The sequence below is a fragment of the Cyprinodon variegatus genome, unplaced genomic scaffold, assembly GCF_000732505.1.
Source record: "Cyprinodon variegatus isolate N-32 unplaced genomic scaffold, C_variegatus-1.0 Scaffold560, whole genome shotgun sequence".
NCBI lineage: Eukaryota > Metazoa > Chordata > Actinopteri > Cyprinodontiformes > Cyprinodontidae > Cyprinodon > Cyprinodon variegatus.
Genome location: NW_015151013.1, coordinates 107,404 through 120,229, shown reverse-complemented (window position 1 = coordinate 120,229; position 12,826 = coordinate 107,404). Strand labels below are relative to the sequence as shown.

The window sequence follows — 12,826 nt, the reverse complement described above, 5'->3', positions numbered from 1 at the left end:
AAATGAAATAATAGTTGTTAATTAAAAATCAAAACAATTAATGATCATTAAAGGCTGGTAGTAATCAATTATTAAAAATATATATTTGTTGAGAAATTAATTTTGATTAGAATGGTCATTTAATAATAATCATTTCCACTTATGGTCATTAATTACATTAATGCTCCCTTGCATTGCTATGGCAGGCCCCAATTAACCTAAGCAATTGATCACTAACGTTCTAATAAGTAACTTATATTTCTGAAAAATATGTGATCAATATGTGGAACATTTCATACTATTTAACTAATAAAACAAGGACATAGTTTTATTCTTAATGAAACAGATACATTGTTTTATGCACATTGTTAGATAAAAACATTGTTTTATGAATAATTTATACAAATAAAATACAAAAGATGAGGATCTGAGAATGGTTATTTCAGCTTAGGTTTGGCTCCTTGTTTGTTGTCTATTCATTAAAATCAATTAAGTAATGTACTGCCTATATGAGGATTTACTGAGACGCAGTTCACATTTAGCAATTATAGTCTGGGATGAGTAAATACTTCATATCTGCATATAAATAGACTCGCCTATAAAAAGGACACTGATTTGAACCCCCACTTGTATCTCTCTGTTGCCGTCAGTGCTGTAGAGTGCAGCATTCATTACCTGGTAAAAAAGGAATGATTCTCTTCTTGGGATCCTTCTGTCCTCCCTCAATTGGGAATTTGTCAAGGATTCGCATCTGCAAAAGTAAAGCAAAGACACTGCTACTTTAATATCTAAAAGAAAAGGAGAACTTCTTTTAAATTTACACTATTATTTATACACAGTTACCTGGAGAAAAGTCTTAAAAGTATAAAACTGAGTTATATAATAATAATACTACATTTCTTTTAAAGTGCCTTTAAAACACACAAGGACACTCAACAATAAACATAATTAACAATATATAACAATTAAAAACAGGACAGGGCAATCAGTGAAGTATGTAGTCTTGAACAGATAAGGTTTTAGCCTTGATTTAAACAAATGTAAATATTCAGAAGGGAGTTAATTCCAGAGTTTGGGGTCAGAGAAAAAGAAAACTCTGCTTTCCCATGGTGATGAGGTGGCAGGAAACTCAATACGGTGGATGGAAGATCTAATGATTAGGGAGGGGGTAGCAATCTGAAGGACATCTGAGAAGTATGGCAGTTCAAGACTATGGATGACCTTGAATGTGAAAAGAGGAAGTTGAACTAAATTCTGAAGTTGAAATTAAATGCAAAAGACCAAAAAAAATAGAGTTGTAGTATCAAAACGGGAGTTAACTTGTTTGTCCAGCACACATACTGTACTAGAATATAAGGCCTAGACAATCCAATCCTTGATTTGAGGTCAAATCGGTCCATCCAAGAGAAAATAGATCCCTCTTAGCACAGCACACACAGCAGAAATATCTCTTAATATTATGTCCAGAAGTTTTGGGTGTAGGGAGATTGTCTCAAAAGTCTGCATAGTTTTCTTGCTGTATAGCTTTCAGTGTTCTTAATTCATCAATAAGAAAAGGGCTTAAAAAGTTAAAACAGATAAAAAGATCTAACAGCTGAATGTAGTATTCTCTTTACTACAGAAATACAGTATTCTTTCCTAAATAGTCTTTCCCAAACATGTTAAAGAAGTTCCCATGTGTGACATTTGTAGATTGATTTGTTTCCACTCTTCTGCCCAGTTTATCCCTAATCAGCTCAATGAGGCTTGAGTCTAAATTGATGTGATCATCTTGCTATTAGACTAACGAGGCACATACCAGAGGGTATTGTGTGGTGCTGCAAAGTGTTTTGTTTGTGGATGTATTTCAGGGTCTGTCTCATTTTTTATGTCACCATGCCTGGATCTAGGAAAACAGCTTCAGATCATCACACCCCCTCTTCCATGTTTGACAGTTGAGATCACACACTGTGGAACTCTTTTTGCCTACTCAGTGGCATACAAAGATCCAGTATGATAATCCAAAGAATTAAACTTTTGATTCATCAGTCTAGAATACTTTCTTCCAGTCTTCATTTGGTGGTGGCCATGGCTCAGGCAAGCCTCCTTGTCTAATTCTATCATCTTAGCAATGGCCCTCCTGATGTAGCTGGTCCAACTGTAAAACCTCCAGCTAAAAATCTTCTCTTCACAGAAGAAACTGAGATTTGCTTACTATGTGTATTACACTAGGCCTGAAGCTGTTGTTATGTGAGCCACCTATCATTCACTCTCAGTACCTTTTCCTTCACGTCAGTTGTGGCTTTATGTCTGCCAGACATCTTGTGTTTGAGTTTCCCCCAGTTCTAAGTGCACTATGATGGTGGAAAAAACAATAATCACTGACACCTAGAAATACCTAAACCTGTAAGTTTTACGATGGTCTGTACCTTTTCCACGGCTAATTGCTTGTTTAATTGCCTATTTGTAGCAACAAATGCTCATATGTTATATTCTGAATGTTTCAAATATATTCTGAAAATTTTTCATCTTTACCTTACCATTTTTTAACCAGTTCACAGTTCATCACTTAACTTTATACTATTTCAAGCTATTTGTAGGATTGAACATCTTGAACTAACATAAATACCCTCAAAAAGTGGGGTATTTTAAACCTTTTGATTCATACTGTGTACCTGGAAACAAATTCATTTATTTTCAACCATGCTATACTTCAATAGTCTGTTTATATAAGCATGTATGCAATATAAACTTTGGAATAGATAAGCAAGTGAATTTATATAATAGAGCAGTATTTTAGTTTTCTGGCTTAACATTCTATTTTCATTAATAACCCGTGAGAACTGTCTGAAATAACAATACTTTTTAGACTCAGATGAAGTTCTGGCTCAGAGTTTTTGCCTTGCCCTATTCCAGATGTGCTCTGTCTAAAGGCAAAGGGTGCGGGTGTCAAACTGTAGCACCCCGAGCTCCAAGGAGGAGACTTTAAAACTAGTTTCAGCACAAACTGAGCCAAAAAGCACCAGGTGGACAAACAGAATCAAGCTTGGAGGGTAAAGCTGGGTCCAGCCTGTCTGGAGCTGTAGGAGTTGTTTGTAAGACTTCCCCTCAAAGAGGTGGTTTGGTTTCCCATCTTGTGGTTCTGGTCTATTCTACTGCCTTCGCTAAATGGCAAATTTTCTTGCAGGGCATTGCATTTCCCTCTCTGAACTATGAACAGCAATGAAGACGTGGGTTGGGTAAAAAATGACAGTCATCACTTTGTTTAGGGGTAATGCGAAGGACAAGGGATATAAAAAAGCCTTGGTTAACCACACCTGCACACAAGCCCTGTACTGAGAATGGATTTTTTTTTGCTCAAAGAATTAAGAATTGCAAAAGTTTAGAAATGCATAAAAAAGTGATTTTCCCTCACAGTAAAATAGGGATAACAATTTTATACAGAGAGCTGAAATGTGTTGTTATAACAGTACACTGGCAACTTCATTGCTTTTTTTTTCTTTTCAAGAGAACAAAGCTAGACACTTCGCTTCACATTTGAATATAGCAAAATACTGCCTAGAAGTCAGAAAAGTACACATTATGCTGAAATTGTCTTTTCAAAAATGAGGATAAGATCATCCTCCAGCAACCTGCTTTTCCATCCTAATGTCTCATATTTTCTTTTTTTTTGTTTTGTTTGTTTTTTAGTGGCTGGTTTTATGGACAGTAGGCTGACAGGAAAGATAGTATGAGAGACATGCGGGAAAGGACCACAGGCCAGATAAGCACCTGGTTCGCCCGAATCGAGGACATGAGTCGTGTGCGCTAACCACTGCTCCACCAAAGCACCCCCAGTTTCATGGGTTTTTATGATAACACTTAAACAATTTAGAATGAAAACTTGACTTTTATTTTATTTATCATCAAAATCTGTGAACACATGATCAAATACCAAGGCTCTCAAATAAATCCCATGTTTTTTTTTACCTTTAAGACGACCTAAATCCTGCACAATTAAATGGAAAATATAGATATTTATATATATCAGCAGAAAGAAGAAATTATGTTCTAGGATAATCCTAGAACACTAAAACTCAAATATATAGGTGATATTTTTTTTACACAATATATAATTGCAGTAACATAGAGAATGTAGTCACGTGATTATCTATGAGATAATACCGAGTTGGGATATTAGTTTTGTATAGTTATAAATAATATCCAGTTTTAGCCCAAATCTTTCAGCTGTCTCAAGGATTGACTTTTTCACTCTTAGTGTTAGAGGAATTATGCCTCTGAAACAATGATTTAGTAACTTGATAAGACGAGAGTTAAAAGTTACAAAACAGCAAACGCCTGAGGTCTCAATTGAAAACGTGACGACACTGTAAGAGAAAATGAATGGGATCAACTAAAAAGGGAACTGCACCAAAAAAAAATACATAGATAAAGATGCGCTGCATATGAAACATGTATACTAAAGTTTAATGTGCTCAAGGGGAAAATGTCCTTGCTGAAGAAGTACAATTGTCCCTTTTTGCTTTTTGCACTAGTTGCCTTTTTTCTGTCAGTAAGCTGTAAGGAAATGGGGTTAAGAGAGTATAAAATCCATACACAAAATTCCATAAACGGGAGGAAGCAAACTAGGCTTGCTAAACAACTGTCATTATTTTCTAAAGTTATACTAAACAGAGGAGACAAAAGCAGTTGAATCAGACAGACTAAGAATTTCAGTAGACAAAGAAAGTGCCTTGGGAAGAATCTGGGACAGGGGGAGTAAGAAGGAATGTTGCAGTGGGAAAACAATCTGATTACATTTATGGGTTCTTATTTGACACCTACTTGACAATGATTTTCGCCACAATGAACATAACAGTTTTATAAGGATTTGCTAAAACTCTCCCAGATTAGCTTGGAGAGAACTACATGGTTGAGGCAAAAAATACTCTTGCATTTTGTAGAGAGATTTTTACTCATACAAGCAGAAGCTTCAACTATGGGTCAAACAAGTGCATGGTTATTTACAAAAGCACTGCTTACTGTATTATTCAAGCTTTAAGAGGCAGCAGTAAACATGACAGAAAAAAAGGTAGCATAGAGCACAGATCACATATAGGCTTCCTAAAAATTCCATCATTGGTCCACTTTTCTTAAATATACCATAAGTCCTACATATTCTAGAATTGTATGGCAATTCCTGTCATGCCAATGCTAACCACAAACAAACTTTGATCTGTCAACTACAGACACGTGTGGACAATAGCCCCATTTACACTACCCTCTAAAAACTGACCCGTGCTGAGCTTGGATCAGTTAACCGTGCCGAGCTTGGTTATTTATGGCCATTTACACACCACTCTATCACGGTTTCTCGCCTCCTAGTGATGATCTATGGTACTACTGTCCTCTAGAGGTAGACAAGCACATCAACATGGTGGCGCCTGTGACTTTCAGGAAGCTTGGTTATAACTGTGAAATTTAGTTTGCAGAGTCCGGCAAAAAAGTAGTCTTTGTCGAATTTACTTGACAGAGTTGGCTTTTGGGAAGTGGATATGACAAATGATAGTCTAATCAGGGCTTACAGATGCAGGAAACAACGACTAACGTTGAGGTTCATCACACTGCTAAGCAGAATCATAACTGGAAATCGTGTTGCAAGCTAGGGAAGCTAGTGTTTTTATGAATGTCAGAAATTTCATGATTACGGAGGCTGACTGTAAGGAGATGACGCCGCCTGCTTATGCGCTCTTTGTTATCCAAGAACCGTGCCAGAATTGAACCATGCCAAGCCCTACTGTGCAGCTAGTTCCATGTTTGCGCAGTTCAGTTGTGTCTGGCACGGTCCAGTTTGGTTTTGCTTGCTATTTACACTCAAAAGTTATTTCACTTACCATGCTCAGACTGATATCGATTTGGTTTCAAAAGGCTGGTGTAAATGGGGCTAATAGCTCAGTTTCTCAAGAAAAAAATTGTAAATGTGGGGGTGAAATTTTCAACAAGCCTAACAAATGCAATGTGCATGTTTTTTTTGCCTCAACAATGCAAGGTTAGAGATCAATATTTGGCTACACTCATGACCAGAATTCATAAAAAGCAATCAGTTAACATTAACTTAGTAGAATTCCAAGCAAATGTCCAAAACAGTGGTGTCCAAATTCAGTCCTAAGGGTTGCTGTCTGCCATGTTGAAATTGGATTCAAAAAAGAAAAACAGCAGCAGATTAAAAAGCTAAGCTGATCTAAAAGGAACAAGGAACTAGCAGATTCCTTGAAATTTAGTGGAGGGAAAGCTATAAGTAACCCCCCTAAAAAATGAATCATGTAGTGTAAAGAGAATCCTGAGGGATTGCGGTATAAGGGACCAACAGGTGTTGGACTGGTAAAAGGAGCATTACCGGTACAAATCAGAACAATCTTAGATTAAAAAAATAGATATCTTCCAAGCTCCAAAAACCATCAACAAAAAAGACAAATTACCGGTATGTGATTTTTAGGCCAGACAAATCAATGTGAAAATTGGGTACCAAATTATGTAGAAATAAATTTTCCATTGTGTAGGTTAATGAATGAAGAAAATCTCAAAATGACATCATCATTGCAAAGGACTCCTGAAGCAGAGGAGGCTTTTTGCAGACTTAAACAAAGCTTAGTCTAGCACTGCTAGAACCAATATCTTTAACTGAAGCATGTAAGTTAATGAAAGGGAAAGAGCAAACATTTACACAGGTAGTCAGGATGCATTATCCCCAGTTTACACATTGCATAATACTGGAAAAATAGAGGTATGGTTACTTCCAAAGAAAAAAACAGTTAAACATTTAACAGGTTTACTAACAGGTTTCTTAGCAGCTGTGCATTTACAAAGAACCATAGCTATATATGCAAATGTGCAGTAAAGGCCTCAGGGAAAGATCTCTTTAGGAAATACATTTGCAAATAAACAACAAAAGCAGCTGCCATGAGACAAATATAGTCATTAATTATAGAACAAAATACTAATCTTGATCTAACTATATTAGAGATATGCAAAAAATAATATCTCCACGACCAGAAAATGATGGTGGATAAAACATGGAGCTAAATTACAAAATGACATCTCATTGACTCGAATACAATCCATCAAACTAAACATACTTGTAGCGACAGTGGAGAGAAAAAAAATCCCTTTTAACAGGAAGAAACCTCCTGCAGAACCAGGCTCGGATTGAGCGGCCATCTGCTTTGGCCGACTCACAATTTCATGTATTTTCTGTCCGACGAAAACACACAAAATCATGGTTCATCTGCAATGTCCCAATAGAAATGTGGGCCTCTGTATTAAACTCAATTAATACTGTTAAAAACAAATGGATTAGAATAGCAATCAGTCCAATGGGTGTTGAATCCATGCATCCATCTGCTCCCCTTTTAACATCAAGGTCAGTAGAGCCACTGCCTATCTCTGGCAAACTATGGGTGAGAGGCAGGGTACACCCTGGACAGGTTTGCTAGACACACAAAGACAATAATACACACACACTCACAATTAGAGTGTGCACAGGGACAAAATGCAAACTCCATCAACAAAGACCCCAGGTTGGGAATCGAGCCTGGAACCTTGTTGCTCTAAGGCAACAATGCTAGAAACTACTCCACTGCGCAGCCCGTGGTATTGAATCATTGAGTTTATTTCCTTTTTGATATGTTGGCCAGTTCATGTATTTATCCCAATTTGCACCACTGCAGATGTATAAAAATTTTTTTATTAAAGACCAAGGCAGAAATCAAGCATTTTGTATGAAGAGCTACTCATTTGTTGCTCCAAAACCAGACAAACAGGACTCTACAACGGCATAAAAAAATATATACAATCTATGTTTGTGTAAACATGTGAAAGGCTGTGTTGCAGTCTAACAGAGCAGGGTTGAGGTTACTGGCAATTAAGAGACCAGAGAACAAAAGGTTTTCTGCAAGCATCCCATCCAAGTTGTAATACTTTAGAGTGTGGTCTGGAAGAAAGGTTTCAGAGAGATACCAGAGAAAAAGTATTCTTAGGAGAAGGTCTTGCTCTTGTATGTGATTTTGAAGGTGTAAACCCTCTCTATTCTCCTGTATGCCTCATTGAAGTTTAGACATTTTAGGCATGTTATCTTTCCCACAAAAAAGCTACATCATGCATTAAATGAAGGGTTTCAGATATCTCCCTAAAGCACTTCTACATACAGTGTTATTGGAGACTGTGTCATAAAACATTCTGACTGAGGCCATGTTTTTTCCTGCATCTGCTGACTGGATTTCCTCTCTTTCAGTGTTTCTTAGCAGTAATTGTTAAAGGTCTTTCACAAAGCAATGCATCTGCACCAGCTTAGCAGAAAGAGTAGAACTTAAGGTCAGTCTGACTTCATGGGGTTTAATTAGCAGCAATATCATGAGGTGACCCAAAACAGAAAATATAAAACTTTATAACTTTTTTAAGAACTTCCCATGAAACTGTCAGCTAAATTTGTGAAAGATGTGTTTTTGGTAGAGTGACTTACCTGCAGCTCAAAGAATTTGCTGTATCTTCTGTAGATGACATGGGAGCTGGAGTCTGAGTAGGTAACATTGATAAGGTAGACCTAAAAAATGCGGCATAGACAAAAAGTGAACCCTGGTTAGGAATATTTAACCAAAGACAGAGCAAAACTTCATCTATTCAGACTAAACTTCAGAGGCTCTTGGATGTCAAATTTCATCTTCTTTCTACTTCTTTTCAGTCAGCGAATGAGCCCAGTTCAACAGATTTCAAGTACAGGTTTAATACATTCCTGTGTGGTGAATTAATTTTTTTTTAAAAAGAATATATACATATAGGTGCATTGTAAAAAAAATATAATAATAATTTCCATTTTAAGACACACAAGTCTTTCAAAGACAAACAATTGTTAAACAATGAGGAAATAACATTCATCTAAACCTTGTATATTGGATCAGGGTTATTGTCTAAACATGATTAAATCACCTATATTAGAATCAATATGAAATCTGAATTGCTGAACTCAATTTCAAATCGCTTTTTGTGTGCTGTCAGAGGGCCCTGTCAAACCTTGCCGAGTTAGACAACATATGCCTGCCATTTTCCACCCACCCAAAAAAAATAGAATAAATAAAAAGAAAGAAGAAAGAACTTTTGAAGTTGCATTAAATTGAGTGTCATCACTGCTAACCTTAACTTATGCCAACATATGCCAGCGTTTTTGCCAGATGTTTTTGTACATCAGGCATACGCTGGTCTAAATCATCAGTGTGACAGGGGCTTTAGATACTAATGCCAATACTCATGGTATGAGCTAGGCTACACAGCAAGCCATGCCATTGTGTTTAGCTCAGTCAAGTTTTCTAAGTCACATTATTTTGTTTGTGTAGCTAAGCAATGTTTTCTCTTTAATTTTAGAGTTTTTTTCAGTTCATAATCCCTCACTGAAAAGATACAATCACATGATTTTGCTTTGTACCATGACACTGTAGTTTCTCTATAGTAATTAGAGTTAAATGACTACCTCTAGAGGTGAATCAGTGGACTTATATTGGTCGGTTAACTTTAACCCATAATTTCAGAGAAGCTCTGCATAGAGATGTTATTGCCTTCTAACTTGCAGTCATAGGAACTATCTTCCTCAGAACTGTCATCAGTTGCACCCCTGCCAAGCCAGCATCAAACATGAAAATCAGGAAGTATAAACACACCTCAGTGGATTGATCAGATAGAATTGAGAAACAGTAACAGACACTGTTATCTGTTTCTATATTCTAAATATGCTCCTAAACACTAATAACCTTTTTGATCCTTTTGTTTCAGACTTCTTCAGATAACGCTACATGTCACAGAAATGGTTGATTACTCTATTCTTTCCAAAGTCTGAGGAGCAGTGGAAAAGAGCTGGTTTGCCCTTTATGCCAATTTATTTTAATTATAAACCTTACCAAATTTACACTGCTTATTTTAAGATTCACTGGCTCGTAACCTACTAGACTTACACTGAAAAGGATACTGTTATTTTAATCATTTTATTTTATTTTATTCCATTTTTTGTTTGTTTTTTTTTTTTGTTTTTTTTTAAAGGAATTTTAAAAGTATGCTTTTTTAGGACTCTACAGTTTGTGTTTAAGTATTGTCAAAAATATTTTACAACATATAATTAAACAATCATCTTTTAAAATATTCTGTCTACATTTAACTTTTTTTTTTTTAAACAAAAAAACAGCGGGCCTAGCAACACCTGCCACCAGGTTTAGCCCATTTTCTGACCTGAGACCTGGAGGTGCTTTTCTTGCAAATTTCCTCATGTATATAGATTAATATCGTGACATATTTGAATAAAACATAATTTCCTTTGTCAGAGGTTTTCAACAATGGATATTGGAGTTACTGCACTTTGTTTGAAATTAAACCAAAAGTTTTGATGTATCAGTTCAGTTTGTGCTGACAGCCATGGTTATGAAAGGTGGTCAGAGTTCCAACAACATTTATGGACCTAAAAGAGAATAAAATATGGTGCAACCTGGACTCTTCTATACCAATCTACCAGGTTGATGTAGAAGACAGCTCATGATTTGATATCAGATTAGTAAATTTAAACATGTTTCATAATATTTCCTTGAAGATGAATTCATCAAAGATTTTAACACTACTGTGCCTGTTATGCAATCCCATCAGATACTAACATTCAGTCATATATCCATTGTCATATCCTCTCGTAGTTCTTGAATTATGCCTAATTTATCACTTTTTTTTGTACCAGATTTCTACGTTTATATCTATAGCATGTGCTTATTAAAATGTACAGTCTCAATTTTAGTCTGTTTAACAGCAAAAACATCATTTTTTTCTGATTTAAACAGATATCAATTAATGTTGTAACAACTTGAATCATAGAGCTATGTAAATAAAGCAGAACAACATTTTCTGCAGGTTTTATTTACAAATGATTAACAAGATAAAACATGCTATGAGCCAAAATATCAATGAATCATGTCTAGACATTGTATGTTACGGGAATTAACATTAGCTGTTTCCCACATAGGCAATATCAGCAGGAGGAAGGTGGGAGTTTATTAAAGGTACTTGCAACCTTCTCAGAGCACAAGCACACTGCTCTAACCATGAGGCCAACACTCCCCCATAGATGCAGTGTCTATAGAAGTAAATAAAAATCTAATATTTGTATATTGAAAGCTAAGCAGGAACACCTAACAGGTGAAAACATAGGATTGTTTAGTGAGCTGTGCTTACATGAAAAGGGTAATGAAAGACAGTTTATTGCACATTCTCTGAAAGGTTAGTATTTCCAAGGATTTTTGAGATAAGAAGTCTGTATGTCTTATCACCAGTTTATTATTTCCTTCTATAATCATAGAATCACAGTTAGATGGCACTACTCGGACTCATCTATCTGGAAGCTAAACGAGTAGAAGAGGAAAAAGATGGAAGTGTCGATGCCTCTTGTTATAATTTAAGCTTACTAGAGTAAAATATGCTACCTTTGCGATTTGCGCAATTTTTTGTGCTGAAAGCCCTAAAAAGAAAGGGTGACAATGTATTTGGACAAAGACATGGCTGAGCAAATGTGGTTCCTACAGTCTGTCAATTCTACAGGAAGAACTCCATTTTCATCTGAGAGAATGACAAAAAGAATCCTTGTTTGAGCATGTGCACTGAGCGATTTGCCCAATACCACCTTACAACAGCCGACTGAATTTCAAACATGTTTGATTTTCTCCCGACCCTATGATTCCTGAACGGGAGGTAGTCGTGAGAGGCTGATCGCCCCTTGCTACCCCCTGTACACTACACAATGCACAATCAGGCTGAAACTCTGCCTTATCAAAAAAATTTTGCACGACTGAAGAATCGGCCCGGAAAGGGCAAAAAAAATCGTACAGTGTGTGCCCGGCTTAACAGACCATATCTACTTGCTTGGGCCTGCCAAGTCTACCCAGCTTCCTCCTTTTCCAGGGTATGCAATGCACCACCAGGCGGTGATTGGTGGAGAGCGCCTCCCATCTCTTGATCTGAGCATCCAAGAAATGTGGCTGAACGTAAGAACATACAGCTACAAAGTCAATCACCAACTTCCAGCCAAGGGTGTCCTGGTAACAAGTGCACTGATGGACATCCTTATGTGTGAACATGATGTAGTTTTTGGACAATTTCTGACTTGCACAGAAGTCATATAATTAAACACTACAGGGGTTCAGATAAGTGTGAAATGAGCATTGTTTTCCCTGCTGCAGATTCTGTAAAAGGTGCTTGAACACATACAAGACAGGAAGTATTACCGAAACCTAAAAGTTATTGTGTTTTGTAGGCCATCACAGCCTACAAAACACACAATAACTTTGTGTAACAGACAAATTCATCCTATTTAAAGCTTACACTTTTCAAATTATGTCTCTTTTAAATGCTTTTATTCTTGTTTCATGGAAGACACAAAACAGAGTGAAAGGACAATACAGAAGTAAAACAGACAATGACACGATCAGTGAAATACAATAAAACAAATTATGTGACACAAAGAAGATTATTAGGCTGGGGCGGCTTTTGTTACATCCTCATTTCCGCATACATCTCCATTCAGTGCTCATTAGAGTGCTAGGGAAAACAGTAAATGTATTTTCGTAATCCAATTAAAAAGTAAATCTTGTATTATCCTTAATTTGTTATTATGCAATGGCAAAGGGTGATCCATCTGAGCAGATGAAAACAAAATATGTATTATATTTGCTAATATTTCTGTATATCTGTATGGGTTTTTTTTGTATTTTGTAATTGGCTTACTGAAAATTTTATTTTTGGTTTGCACTCTACCAGTGGCGGCCGGCCCATAGGGGGCGCTGGGGCACCGCCCTCCCTGATAAGAAGAGAGAAA

At 36.5% G+C, this 12,826-nt stretch overlaps 1 protein-coding gene across 2 annotated transcripts in view; it reads right to left on the bottom strand.

The window, feature by feature from the left end:
- The window catches only part of sh3pxd2a (SH3 and PX domains 2A), an 84,237-nt gene that overhangs the window by 57,993 nt on the left and 13,418 nt on the right, over positions 1-12,826 (bottom strand). For both annotated transcript variants that reach the window (XM_015391794.1, XM_015391795.1), the window contains exons 2-3: positions 8,456-8,536; positions 655-730 (exon numbers count right to left, since the gene is read on the bottom strand). In XM_015391794.1, coding sequence (XP_015247280.1) covers positions 655-730; positions 8,456-8,536 — 157 coding nt within the window. The remainder of the gene's footprint in view (positions 1-654; positions 731-8,455; positions 8,537-12,826) is intronic.